General features: G+C 39.1%; 2 protein-coding genes across 2 annotated transcripts; both read left to right on the forward strand.

The window, feature by feature from the left end:
* The first annotated feature begins 490 nt into the window (after nt 1-490).
* ccdc59 (coiled-coil domain containing 59) lies at nt 491-3,239 on the forward strand. Its single transcript, XM_053344207.1, has 4 exons — nt 491-696; nt 1,359-1,719; nt 2,171-2,279; nt 2,436-3,239. The coding sequence occupies exons 1-4, from the start codon at nt 549-551 to the stop codon at nt 2,598-2,600; spliced, it is 783 nt and encodes a 260-aa protein (XP_053200182.1). The 5' UTR covers nt 491-548; the 3' UTR covers nt 2,601-3,239.
* A 1,445-nt stretch (nt 3,240-4,684) lies between these two features.
* Nucleotides 4,685-13,420, forward strand: cracr2ab (calcium release activated channel regulator 2Ab). Its single transcript, XM_053313966.1, has 17 exons — nt 4,685-4,999; nt 6,322-6,433; nt 7,080-7,269; nt 7,432-7,578; nt 8,528-8,618; nt 8,712-8,807; nt 9,164-9,351; nt 9,492-9,563; nt 9,682-9,730; nt 9,825-9,907; nt 10,221-10,896; nt 11,019-11,157; nt 11,650-11,731; nt 11,889-12,003; nt 12,409-12,510; nt 12,719-12,795; nt 12,929-13,420. Exons 1-17 carry the CDS (start codon nt 4,847-4,849, stop codon nt 13,014-13,016), a joined length of 2,460 nt encoding a protein of 819 aa, XP_053169941.1. The 5' UTR covers nt 4,685-4,846; the 3' UTR covers nt 13,017-13,420.
* The last annotated feature ends 562 nt before the right edge of the window (nt 13,421-13,982 follow it).

Here is a 13,982-nt window from a genome sequence, read left to right on the forward strand (position 1 = left end):
TACATTTTCATTTAGAGATTTTATGGGATCCAAGGTGTTTTTTAAAGACTCTTTAATATATAGGACTGGCTTTGTTTTTTGGGATGTTTTGTTAATTTATTTATTATTAAGATATTAAATGTCTTTATATTTCTTGATTGCTTTGAACGTATTCTAATTTCTAATGCCACTGTGTATTTTCTGTTTTTATGCCTGTGTAAACTTATTTTTGTAAAGTGTAACATAAATAAAAGGTTTTTAAGAAAAATGTTATTAATGAAGGGGTTCCAGTGAAAATCCAAAGAGGGGGGGCATTCAGGTTGTACCCATGTGCCGCACTTTTTTTTCTTGCACACTCTGGTATAATGTTCTTAAAAATGTCCCTGTGTCACAAGAGCTGTGAGTGATGAAATACCGCGTTAATATATCGGACACTCCGCGCTCGATTTATCCCGTCTGCCTGATACGCACGTGCGTCATCTTGTCCGCGACTGCACTGAAAAGGCACGCAGTCTGAACCCACGTTAGAGTTGTAAACATTTCACTTTCCTAGCGTGTAAATAAGTGAAATGGCTCCGACAGACCAGAAAACGAAGAATAATAAGTTTGCACGTAAAGACGGAAACTGGAAGAAATCAAAAAATATCGCTGCTGGTGTGAAAAAGAAAAGGAAATGGACTCCGGAGAACAAAGTATTTGAGGGCAGTGTTAAAGAAGGTATGACAGTTAACAGCTATCATGTTAAAGTACAGTTAGAGTAATATGATACTTGAGAGGAGGTTTGCTGCATTTACATAGAAAGACAGCCAGTATTTACACATTTATAGTCTATTCTTTCCAGTTAAACTTGATGCCAAATTCAATTAAGAAATCTCATCATTTCATCTGGAGTTTCTGTGTCAAACGTTAAAATAAGCTTAAAAATGTATGTATGTATTTTAAATATCTTTATTAACTTCTTTCCTTATATAACACAGAACATAAACAGATCAAACATCACATGGCAGATACTAAGACTAGATGGTAATGACAAAGAAAATAAATATGGAAATAGATCCTACAATAAATGACAATAGTGGGTATCAAATCAGTCTCCATTGACACATTTAGACACACATATAAAACAAAGTTACAAAGCTTTCGGGGGCCCGAAGTTCAACAAAAGTCAATAGGTTAAATAGTCTCTTGTGTTTTACATTTACAATGTGAACATCCAGAAAACCAAGCAAGAGGCACATTGGATTAAACTGAATTGGGACGGCAAATATAACAGACAATTCTTTTACAATATCAGTCCAGTAGCCTTGTAACTTCACACATGAACAGAAGTTTAAACATTTTTAAGTTCATTGATTGATCCTTTTCTCTCCACTCTCCAGGTCAAGGGTTTGCTATTAAGAGGAAAGAGAGAGTCAGACATGAGTACAACAAGCTGCTGCGGAAAGAGAGAAAGAAGAACCCTGAGTCCACGTCGCTGTACAGGGAGGAGTACCCCGAACACCTCAAACATCTGTACATGGCCGAGGCAGAGAAACTGAAGAACGAGGCCTGGACAAACAGAGTGAACAGGAGTAAACTGAGAATGAAAAAGCAGGAGAAGGAAGAAGAAACACCTGAAAGTGATGCACCCACACAACAGACTGAAGCTGCTGATCCAGAGTCAAAAGTTAACAGTGAATCTGAGCAGACGGATTCTGTTTCTGGAAATCCTGAGGCAACAAGAGCAGCAGACAAAGAAATGTAAGAAATATTTTTGGACATGAAGATCAAAAGTATAAAAAAACACTATTTTCCAGCACATTACTCTCACCTTGTATGACCGGTTATTCATGAAATTGTATGTGCAAATTACAGCTTAAAACTAATACATTATTAATACAGAGTTTCCATTTGTCAAATGAATATTGCTGAATTGTTCAAGCTTACTCATTCCTATGGACAAAAATCATATGGATGCTCATTGGTTTTGTGGGTAAACTCTTTCACAAATCATTTTACTGTCCTTTATTTTAGCTTAATAACAATGTAATGTGTATGTAATTCTGAGTCCTAAGGTCTCAAACCCCTAAAGAGGTGTTCAAGCTACAGACAACCTCAGAAATTCTTCAGTTTAAGTAGAAATCTGAAGATCGTCTTATTATTACAGGTTGGGAAATGCATAATAATCTGTCTCTCTAATGTTTCCTTCCAGTCTTCCGATGAGCAACCGCATGAAGAAAAAAATGCTGAAGAAGACGTCCTACCAGAAGACAAAAGAGGAATTTGCGAGCACACAAGAAAAGCGAAAACAGAAGAAAGAGGTGACATGTTCTCTCTATCATTTATTATTAATTATTACACTTGGGGAAGAACAAGAACTTATTTGCTTTCATCAGAAATTCTATTTCATGTTATTTGAAGTCAAATTCCAGTCCTCCTGCTGACAAATGGTTTTGCTTCTTTTTATTTAATTCCAGGACTACCTGAAGAACAAGCAGCAGAGAGATGAAGCTATTGAAAAGTACAAACAGAAAAAGATGGACACTTTTCAGATGCTGAGCAAAAAGACCAAAAAAGGACAGCCAAATCTGAACCTTCAGATGGAGTATTTGCTTCAGAAGATCCAGAGAACTGATAAATGACTCTTTAAGGAACAGTGTGTAGGATTTAGTGGCATCTAGCAACGAGGTTACAGATTGAAACCAACTGATAACCCCTTGCCCTTCCCCTTCTTTTCAAGTGTGGACGATAACCTACTGTATGGCCTTCTCTAGAGCCAGTGCTTGGTTTGTCTGTTCTGGGCTACTGTAGAAACATGGTGGTGTAACATGGTGGGCTCTGCGGAAGACAACCGGCTCTCCATTTAGATATAAAGGGCTCATTCTGAGGTAACGAAAACACAGAAATTCTTATTTTCAGGTGTTTATAAACTAATGAAAACATACTTCTGTATATTATATTCCATTTCTGCTAATAAATCCCCCTTTTTTTACACACTGGTCCTTTAAATCAGAGCTGATACTGGGGAATGAATAGAGTGGAACTTGTCGAAATTTTACTGTGCTATCAATAACTGAATGGCAATCATTGAGCAGTTTGCCTCTGGGCTAAACAAGCTTGTGGTCTTTACATTTGTTCACTGATTTTACTTTAATAATGTGATTTTGCAGTATATCGTTCCAGCTAATTTAATGCTATGGCCAATTTTAATATCAGACCACAAGATGGCATTGTAAGATATGAATACATGTGGAAACATATAATACAATGAGTCATTTTTTATAAAATAAATGTGTTTTGTGTTTCAAGTGAGTGTTGTGTTAAAATGGGCAACAAATCCTATTTGTCCTACATGGAATAATAATTCAGTAATCAGTAAATTATTATTAATTATTTTTGTTAAAATTGCAAAAATCCATAGTTTTCTGATAACTTTGATAATGCTCAGCTGCAGGCAACCACTTTTTAAGCCTTTTTAAATTCCTGATAAAACTCAATCAGTTAATCATACCATTAATATTCAACACACTAGTGGTCCTGAATCTGATGTCGTCATAGTTACTGACGATGTAAACATGTTGCATACGTGTAGCTCACACATAGAGAGTTCACTGCTGCAGTCCTCTCTCTCACTGTGGGAGCAGCGTGTGGACGCAGCCTGAAAAGCCTCAGGCCGCTTCCTCATGACATCACATGGTTTCAGAATGACTTCTCTAACGTTCATCTGTGAGGCAAGACTTCCTAAACACAGCGCACGGTCACCGCTCTGTTGATACCAAGAGTCAAAAAAAGGCTTCAGTTTCTTGTTGGAATCATTTGTTAAAAAAAAAAAAAGGTAAGAGCTTTCCTCTGCTTCCTGTTTGTTTAAGGGACCAAGTTGTTCACTGCAAAGAATGTTGGAAGATGTGTATCTGGTGATGGTGTGTGTTTAGGTTGGGAGCAGAAAGTTTATGTTTGTTGTAAAGAGAGCCAAAACTTTTCTTATCTTTTATACTTAATATCTGATCTAAACTGCAAAGGGTAAAATAATAATAATGTGTTTTTTTAGTAGTTTAATATATTTAATGTTGAATTTTCAGTTTTTAGACATTGAGTTTGGTTTGCTACACAGTTGAAACCCAATGTCTTACTAACCACTGAAACAAACAATTATCACAAGAGGTTAGTTGGCTTCGAAATCTGCCTCTCATATTGTACTTGACATTTGCTGCATATTTAGAATCTCTGACAAGACAAACTGCACTCCAGCTCTTAACAGAGCAAACAAAACTGCACTTCAAAATCTTGTTTAAGCCATAATGCAAACAGAAAAGCCTTTGCGCTGTGAGAGTGCACAATGATACATTACAATCTTGAATTCATCTGTGACTCTGTTTCTTGGTAATGGCTCCTACAATCTTGCAGGAATTACGCTGTCATGTGTTCTGTATGGCTGGGTATTAAGATAATCCTTTACACTGTGTTTACATACCTTTGTGAATTGCTTGTTCCTGGCTGAAAGGGAAGTACTGTATAGCTGCAACACTATTGCATTAATGTTCTGATCAGTTGTGTAACCAGGAATGTTCCTTTAGCTCTCTCAAAAACATCACCTCCCCAAAGCCTTTGTAAGGAGTATTAAAGTTGATCATTGTATTTGTGCTATTTCTCTCTGTCTCATAGGAGCCTGCAGCCAGTTTTGAGAATGCTCATAAGCCACTAAATTATCAGTGATCTCATCGTCTGATGCTACTTCCTGTCACTGTCGTCATGGTGACTATGAGGGCCCAAGAGCAATTGATACAGGGCCAGTGAGGAGGCCTCATGTCTGATTCTGCTCCACACTGCCACTGAAGTACGTGATACTGGCACACTACACTGCTGAAGTGCCTTTGAAAGAGTTCCAGACATGGAGGAGGCGGGCAAGGTGAATGGCTTTGGATTGAACCCAGGACAGAGGGGCTCAGACTGGGGTCACATTGCCCTGCTGGACAAGACGAGAGAGTTCTTCCAGACATGTGATGTGGAGGGAAAAGGCTTCATCACCCGTACCGACATGAGGGTTAGAAAAGGATGTTCTGTGTGTTTGTGTGTGTGTGTGTGTGTGTGTGTGTGTATGGGAGGGGTGGGGTGGAGTGTGTATTTTAGTATGAGAGTGAATGGAGTGTCAAGGGTTAAGAGCAAGTCTGCACACTATTGGAGCTCAAAGCTGCATGTTTATGAGGAGTAATATAGTGATAAATTGACTGCTGAATAGTTTGCCAGTTAATCAATTCACAGTTTGGTCTGAAAAATGCCCAAAATACTTTACGACACACTCAACTCACAATAATGCCATGAGATGTTGGGTGCTGGATCTTTAAAGTAGTTAATAATGAAAAAGAAAAACTAGGACAGCACCAAATTGACTTTTTAATTAGTCAATTTGGAATGCTGTCCTAGTTTTTCTTTTTTGTTACCATCTTATATGAGACCAAGAAAGTAGAAATTCTTCATGTTTAAGGGGCTGGAACCAGCAATTTTTGGCATGTTTTGTTAAAAAATAATTGTTTTGATAATTGACATTTTACAGCTCAGTTAATATATATTTATATTCTAATCTAAAGTTGGCTACTTGTTTCAGCTCAGCTCATTTAAAGCATGAAAACCTTTCAGTGAGTTGTGTTTTTCTTAAATGCACTCATACCTAAATGTCTCTTTCTTTCTTAAAATACATGGATATTCTGCAGATGCATTAAGCCTCCACCAAGAAGAATACAGGGTCAAGATGACACGCTTTTACATCATTTGCATAATAATAATAATGCATAATTTAGTGTCCTGCAGTGCTGTAATGACGGTGAACGACAAGAGGGGAACACTTAGTGTCATGGTCGACAGGTTTTTGTTCTTTTTTTTTTCCTAGTGTTTTATCACCTTTGTGAGAGAAGCACTTCTCCCACTCAACACTCTCCAACAGCCGTTGAAGTAGCACCATTGATGGAAATGTTTATGAGTATAGGTTCAGCTGGCTCATGTGCACACATCATTTTACTGGCTGAAATGAAGGAAACCAGACAGGAACAATACACACAGCCCCCTTCAAAGCGTTAACAAAGTCCCAGTTTTGTTGTCTGTTAATTAGGAGGAGACTCTTTTGAGCATCATTCCTTTTGCTGCTGTTGTTTGTGCTGTTTCCAAGGAAAAGACAAAAATAACATTCCCTTTGTGTTTGCAAAGTATGCTTGAGCTCAGCATTTTTTTTTTACATTAATTTTTTTAGAAACAAGTTATAGTGTTGTAAAAGAAATAGCTAAACCAGATTGTGACTATTTGGTCCTGTGCTGTTCATCTCTGTACAGCAGAGTTAAAAGTTGTCTGTGTTTATGTTTTGTTTCCTGGCAGAGGCTTCACAGAGAGCTGCCTCTGTCTGCAGAGGAGCTGGAGGATGTGTTTGACTCTCTGGATACACAACACACTGGTTACCTAACACTGGAGGCATTCTCTTCTGGATTCAGTAGGTTCCCCGCTGTCACACGCCTTTAGCTTACATCATACAACCAGCAGTCTGTCTATCAAACCTGAAATAAATTATATAGTTGATTGTAAGAAGAAACACTAAACTGTCTAAACACTAACTTTGGCTGAACAGAGGCAACTATGGACACAAGTTAAAAAGTATGGGCTAATGATGAATGATGAAAAGTAGTTTAACAGTAACATAAATAAAGAGTCACAAAGTCAAAGAACTGACTCAGAAATGTCAGTTACACATAATCTAATGTTGGCAACTGTTAGATCTTATTAGCAGATATAAGCTATTGTATACCAGACAAAATGCTGTAAAAGCAACACCCCTCAGTGTAGTCTAATGAAAGCATGGGTGCATTTTATTGCTTCTGAATTCAGTGTTTTATTTGAAGATAAGAAGAATATGTTTTTAATTCTTCCAAAAGTTATATAGCCACTTTAAAATCCTGTAAGTCAGCTGACACAACAAAGACAATATTGTTCAGCCATTGCTATTAGATTTGTATCTTTAGTGTGCATGTCTGCATGGTTGAACTTCACATTTCAGGCTTGATATGTTTTGGAAAATTACATTCAATTGAAAATAATTTCCAAATGATCATGAAACATTGACCCATGTGGGTGTGTCTCAGGTTTATTCCTTCATGGCCGGAGAATCTCAGTGACTGACGACCAAAACCCGTCCCCTGGCCCGGGCTTTAGGGCCAAGGAAGCTCTCTACCAGAGCCAATGGGAAGCCAAGTTGTCAGGAGTAGAGGACGAGGAGGAGAGGCACTTCTGCATGCTGCTGGAAAGCCTGGGGGCTGGCAATGTGTTTGAGGAGTGAGTGGAATAATTGCAAACATTACATTCTTGCACGAAAATAGGCCGTACGTGCTGCATGACTGATCCAGTGTGATCTATACTTGACCAGAGAAAGCCTCTGGTTTGGGCTCTTTTGACTCATCTCCCTCTTTGTGTATTCATCTCTTTCCTTTTTTCCAGTCCAGGCGAGGTGCGCACTCTGTGGGCCCAGCTCAGGCGAGATGAGCCTCACCTCCTGACCAACTTTGAGGAGTTCCTGGCCAGGGTCACACACCAGATCAAAGAAGCTCACCGAGAGAAGACGGAGATGGAGAGCGCCCTACAAAGGTGGAATTACATACTTGTGACACTTTCTGAGAAAGACAGGTTATGAAAAGAAATAACTGAGAAAAAGAAAGGAGGAGGGAAGGAAGAAAAAAATGCAGAAAGTGCTTTCAGGGATTAAAGAAATGTACTTAAGAGCAGAAACAGTAAGTGACACTCCTGGGTTTGAAAAGGCTACATTCCTCAATTGGTCCCCACACTTAGACACTTTAAATACTGTACTTTATGTACCATGTAAAAGCACTTCTCTGTCATTAACCACCTTAAGAATCAGTGACATAACGGTGAGTTTGTGTATATATTACTGCCTCATGCTGGGCATGCAGCCTGTGAGTGTTTGCATGGATTTACCTGTAATTCTCTATAGAATAACCACTTTATCCATGTCAAATGACCACTAATCTGGAGGCACACTCTGCAGTCTGACCACCTTCTGCTGATATGTAAATCCATTAATGCTATGCCTGAGGGGAGATGAAAAGCAGTCAGAGAGATGATACATTTTGGTCAGTATATTTAATAGCTGTACTCCCGTGATAGGCATAGCAACATCATTAAAGATAAACCAAATTCCAGGTGTGTATGTATACAGAATATTGTGTGCCTATGTGTTTGTAAAGCATGCATATGGTAGTTTTCCCATGGCACTGCATGGTACTGTGCCTGTTATTCCTCTAGACTTCACTAATAAGCTGTTTGGGTCTTAACAGTTGTCAGAGGGAATGTAAATACAAGTATTTTTTTGAAAATGAAGCCAAGTGTTTGTGTTTGGGTATTTACGTGTAATTACAGATAAAGAGAGAGACTAATACAACCTTAAGCTCAACCTAGACAACAATGCCTTTCTGTTCCTAGATAGAACTAGATAATCAGAGTGTGTGTCTTTCACCACTTTGCCATCACCTCCCTCAGAATACGTAATATTCCTAATCACTGGTATTTTTGATTGCAGGAAGGCTGCAACACATGATAATGAGATCCGTCACCTATATGAAGAAATGGAGGCGCAGATCAAAAATGAAAAGGACAGGCTGCTACTAAAGGTACAAGTCTGAGCTCTGGCTTTGAATGTAGTCAGTGAATTCTTCTTCAGTTAACCATGCAACCTTTAAACTTTTCTTCTTCTGGCCTTTAAGGACTCTGAGCGTCTTCAAGTGCGCAGCCAAGACCTGGAGCACCAGTTAATTTCAAAGGAGAAAGAACTGGAACATATTTTCCAGAAGCAGAAAAGGGTGAGTGGATATGTAAAACATGTTTCATGAGCCATTCCAACAACATTCATTCACACAAAATTTAGATATCAAACATCCCTTTAAAAATGGTTGCAGTGACTTTTAATTAAGAAATGGCCTCATGCAGCTTTATTTAATTACATTTTTAAAAAAGTTTGATCTATTATTACCAAAAAAATAGAAGCCCACGTCATGTCCATAAAATCAGAAAGTGTTCTACCACGGGAAAGTGGTTTGCTTGTATTAATCCTTTTACCCTAACAAGTACAGTGGGGAGGAGATTTAAACAGCAGTCATACGGTTCACTCACCCAGCATTAGTGCATTTTCAATCCTGTGAATTTTGTCCTCCTCCAGTTAGAGCTCCAGTGCCATGAGCTGAACAGTGAGAGGCAGGAGAGCCACGTGGAGAACGTCAAGCTAAAGATGACCAACGATGAGTTGTCCCGAGCTCTGGAGAGCACCAGCCAGGAGCTGTCGCTGGCCCAGGACCAGCTGGCCATGCTGCAAGAGCAGGCCGCCCGGCTGCACCAGGAGAAAGAGATGTGGGTATACCTCATACCTCATCTGGGTATTCCTAGCCTGTACTCTTACTTAATCTAATCTTAAAGCTACGTCCGATTTACAAGACTAAAAACACGCATACTTACATCTACTTGGATCGACACATTCTGTCTTATTTCAGGGAAATGTACAGAGTAACTGAAGGACTGCAGAGGGAGAAGCAAAGTCTCATGAAACAGCTTGACCTTCTCAAGTACGTAGGTACCGTTATGTAGGTAAAAGATTAGCAAAGCCCAGGTGCTTCTCTTGCTTTTCAATGCATTTTTCCCACAGCATATTTATCAGTTATTTGTCTTTTTAATGTTTCCCAGAGAGATGAACAAACATTTAAAGGATGAGCGAGACATATGCTGCGGTGTGGTGAGTATACATTTTAGTTCCATTGTAGCAGCAACTATAATGGCATTGCCTGAATTGATAAAGTTCTGCAACTCATCCCCTTTCTTTAAAAAAGCCTCGAACCTCACTCAGAAAGAAGCAGAAGCAGAGAGCCGGCCTCGCCAACATATTTGATGACACTAGCCAGCCGGTGAAAAGGTGATTAATTTATCATCGTAATTCCCTTTTAACACTCATCACCCTGTCAGATTCTTTCCTGTTTCAAAGAAGAATTTCCTTTTCTATATAATATGAAAAATCATGTACTAAAACAAGGAGAAACAGAGGATATTTGATTTAATACACTTACAATAATCAAAATTAACATTTCAGTTTACATATGACTAAATTCAGATGGCAAACCATCAATCAATTTTGTCTCAAAAAATGTGACTACTTTGGCCTCCAGATTTTCATCGCAGTCAAGTGAATTGATCCACTATATCCTCTGTTTCTCCTCTGTTTTCCAAAGAGCCCCACTGCTCGTGGACGGGTCCTACCAGTCTCTGGAGGCCTTGCCTATAGAGCACCTTCAAATCGTGTTTGTTGCTTCCTCCTCCTGCAGTGAGGATGACTCCACCACTGCTGCCTCCACCACCCCCACCACCACCTCTAGCGCAACTTTGTGTCAACTGCCCCCTGCAGCAAAGAAGAACCCCAGCTTAGCCAACGGCTACGCCAACCCTGCTCCACCTAAAGCTCATGATGTGAAGGCAAAGTCTAAAAAGGTACCCGGCAAGATGGTCACCGCTAAAAGGGTGGCGGGGAAAGACAGACAAAAAGTAAAGAAAGTGGAGATGGAAAGGAAGGTTCAGGTAGAGGAGGAGGGCTTGGATGCCCCTCCAGATGGTTGGCCCCTCCGTCGAGTCATCTCAATCGAAGAAGACCACCTGCCCCACCTTCTCCAAGGTGGGCCCCAACTGTTACTGCACCAGCTCAGTGAGGAGGAAGATGAGGAGGAGGAAGATGAAGCACAGAGTGACACTGAATCTAGTGTTGTCACAGCAATAGACCTCTCTGCCACCCCACCCCCCAGTCAAATCCCTGTGCTGGCAGAAAATCCTCTGGCAAGGAAATCACGTTTTTCCCAAGCAAAAAAGACGCCCCTATCTCCAAGAGGTCAACCTGTCGGGAAGGAGACTCAGCATGTACATACACAGCTTTGGTGCTTTAAAGTCACATATATATGTTTGAATTTAAGTGCTATTTCATTTAAAGAATGTGATCTGAAAAATCTCTCTACCTTTGCCCGTGTTTTATCTTTTACCAGAAGGCAAAAGAAGGAGCACTGCTTGCCCCAGACCGCCTGTTTAAGGTGGTCCTGGTCGGCAACTCGAGTGTAGGGAAGACATCCCTGCTACGCTCCTTCTGTGAGGGCCGTTTCCACCCTTCAACCACTGCTACTGTGGGTGAGAAAAAAGACATTGTAATAAACCCGTATTGTGTGTACGAGCTGTAAAGCGTCAGGAGTTGTTTTGAACAAATTTAAATGGCATGTGTGCATGTGTGTTTTTTGGATGCTAACACTGAAGATCGGTGGGGGACTTAGCATCACATGAAAGAGCTTGTGAAGTCACACAGCCTGGCACACATTGTACTGCAGATTATGTCACTTCTGATGAATTCTTTCTCTTTGCTTTCATCTTTCCCAAGCCTCACTCGAGCCTTGTTATCTCCACTTTGTTCCCCCCTTTTCCTCTGCAATGAGGCACATTAAGAATCACACCTTGTTAGACCCCCTAGTGGCCATTTTATGCCATTGGTCAAAAAGTCATATAACCAAAACTAAATGAAATATATAGAATGTAACCAAAAATTGTATCATTCAAAAAAATGAGCCAAACAAAAAATATTACTAATTTATTCCAGGTATGTTATATTGATTGTTGTGTCTTCATCAGGAATTGACTACAATGTCAAGACACTAACACTGGAAAATATACAGGTAGCCATGCAGCTTTGGGACACAGCTGGTCAGGAGAGGTGAGTGTATCAATTTAAATTTGCATGTTCACGAAGAAAAAACCCAGAAAGTCTAAATTAATCATAAATGATAAATGTAATAATGAAATTTAATGAGTTTTGATACATTTATAGTAGTAGTCAACATGTTGACATTCAGGTCCTGCTATTGACACAGGTACCGCAGCATAACCAAGCAGTTCTTTCGCAAGGCAGACGGTGTGGTGGTGATGTATGATGTCACGGTGGAGGAGAGCTTTAAGGCTGTGCAACCCTGGCTCACCAATGTCCAGGTTTGACCTTTGACCTAAAGAAAGTCCTCTTCAATTGCTCTATTGGAGTAGAGTAGGGGGTTTATACAGGAGTTGTTCAGTAATATATCATTGACTCTTGTTTTTATTTCATATTATAATCTTCAGTATTTACAGCAGTATATCTTTCATTTGTAATCTTAAAATAGTTATTTGTGATGATGACACTTTGAGCATTAATTATCCATACATCAACCATAGATTTAAATTCTCTGACTTAAGTCATACTGTGAGCTCCATTTCCATACTACAGACAAAGGTCAAGATGGCTCTGCTGCTTTAATTTTTAATCTATCTCTCGCACATCTCCAGACATGATGGAAATTCAAAGCTAAATCACCAGAGTACCTTTTTTAAGAATATTAATCTGTCCTTTATATTTTTCAGGAAGCTGCAGGAGAAGGGATCCCCATCCTCCTGCTAGGCAACAAAATGGACATGAATGAAGACAGGCAGGTGACGTTCAAAGAGGCTGAGCAACTGGCTTATGTAAGTTTAATTCAGAGCTTTTTTATGTTGTTGTTTTTTGCTTTGTGCTTTCATTCAAAAGCAAGTTTGACTCAAAATGACTACTGCTGTTGAAATTATTTATGTTCAAAGTCTGTTTTGATCCCAACACATAGATGCAATTGCTGACATTTCTGTTCCTGTCCATCAGTGTGCCTGACTTGACTTTCTGTTTACATATTTTGTGCAGGAAAACAAAGTGATGTTCTTTGAGGTCAGTGCCTACACAGGCAAGAATGTGACAGAGTCTCTGACACATCTGGCCAGGTAAGAGTAAAATAACAGGTGCCTGCCAGGAACAAACCATACCGATCCAGAAGGTAGATGACCGATTAAAAATGTGTTTAGGGAAATTTATCTGTGATGTTTTGCTCAGTTTTCTCTGTATGTCTTTTCTCAGAGTGTTAATGGAGCAGGAGGACACGGTGAGAGACACAACAGTCATCCTCACTGCTCAGCCCATAAAGAAGAAAGCCTGCTGCAAGTGAAGACACACTGATGGACAAAACAAAGTAGACCTTTGGAAATCTAGGATATTTGCTCATATACTCAGTTTAGTGCTGGATCACTTTTGGACATTGGCTTTGCAGAGCTTGAAGACAACAGTGAAATCAGTCTAGGACTTTTTTTTATTCCTGTGACAGTACAGAGATGTTGTCATAGATTGCAACTGTGTCTTTTAACAGGCAGTTTTCATTTTAGCTCCGAAATGCAGAACATGTCCACATCAACATGAAGGATTGTGTCATCCAAGTGAACAAGAAAACTACTGTCAAGTTTAGACAATGAGACTCAAAGGAAAAGCTTGTCTTAAGAAAAAACGGTGCTCCACCATTTCCTGTAAATAACGCTGTGTGGATGAATCACAGTGGTACTGTCTATATGATTTAAACTAAAGACATATTCTATATTATAATTAGTATCATTAAAAACATTTACCCAGAGGAAAAATTATGAATGAATGAAGTTAATGTAGTCATATTTCATGATTTTGCTGAAGCTGAAATAAATTAAATGAAATGTTATCAATGAAATTTATGTGAAGAAAATTGACTCCAATCTTTGCTTTCAAGTCTTTGTCAATTTATTCATCATGATATTCATCTTTCTTTTTTTTTTTTGTTCATATTTTTTTGTTCATCTCCAAAACAAAGTGGTACGTGACATATTGCATCTGTACTTGTTCCTGTTCTGAGGCATTCTGTTTTTACTGTGGCACCAACATACAGTTCTGAATTATCCTGAACTAAACAAAGAAATAAAAATGTACATTTCACACCTTTCTGAAACCAATGAAGCAAAAACATGCATGCAAATAATAATAAAAAAAACAACCACACAATTATTTACTGTACTCTCTATACAATGATACAGTGCATAATAAATCTTAATGACTAAAGGAAAAACTGCTTATGACTGTGCTGTAACCATCTCAACATCACGCAGATCAATGC

Source organism: Scomber japonicus, chromosome 23 (genome assembly GCF_027409825.1).
Source record: "Scomber japonicus isolate fScoJap1 chromosome 23, fScoJap1.pri, whole genome shotgun sequence".
NCBI lineage: Eukaryota > Metazoa > Chordata > Actinopteri > Scombriformes > Scombridae > Scomber > Scomber japonicus.

Bases quoted from the DNA above. Each gene is read 5' to 3' on its own strand.
- ccdc59 (XM_053344207.1), top strand. From the start codon at position 549: ATGGCTCCGACAGACCAGAAAACGAAGAATAATAAGTTTGCACGTAAA. The intron at 1,720-2,170 runs GTAAGAAATATT...GTTTCCTTCCAG, and splicing joins AGAGCAGCAGACAAAGAAAT to TCTTCCGATGAGCAACCGCA. The intron at 2,280-2,435 runs GTGACATGTTCT...ATTTAATTCCAG, and splicing joins AGCGAAAACAGAAGAAAGAG to GACTACCTGAAGAACAAGCA.
- cracr2ab (XM_053313966.1), top strand. From the start codon at position 4,847: ATGGAGGAGGCGGGCAAGGTGAATGGCTTTGGATTGAACCCAGGACAG. The intron at 9,731-9,824 runs GTGAGTATACAT...TCTTTAAAAAAG, and splicing joins GAGACATATGCTGCGGTGTG to CCTCGAACCTCACTCAGAAA. The intron at 12,511-12,718 runs GTAAGTTTAATT...TATTTTGTGCAG, and splicing joins AGGCTGAGCAACTGGCTTAT to GAAAACAAAGTGATGTTCTT.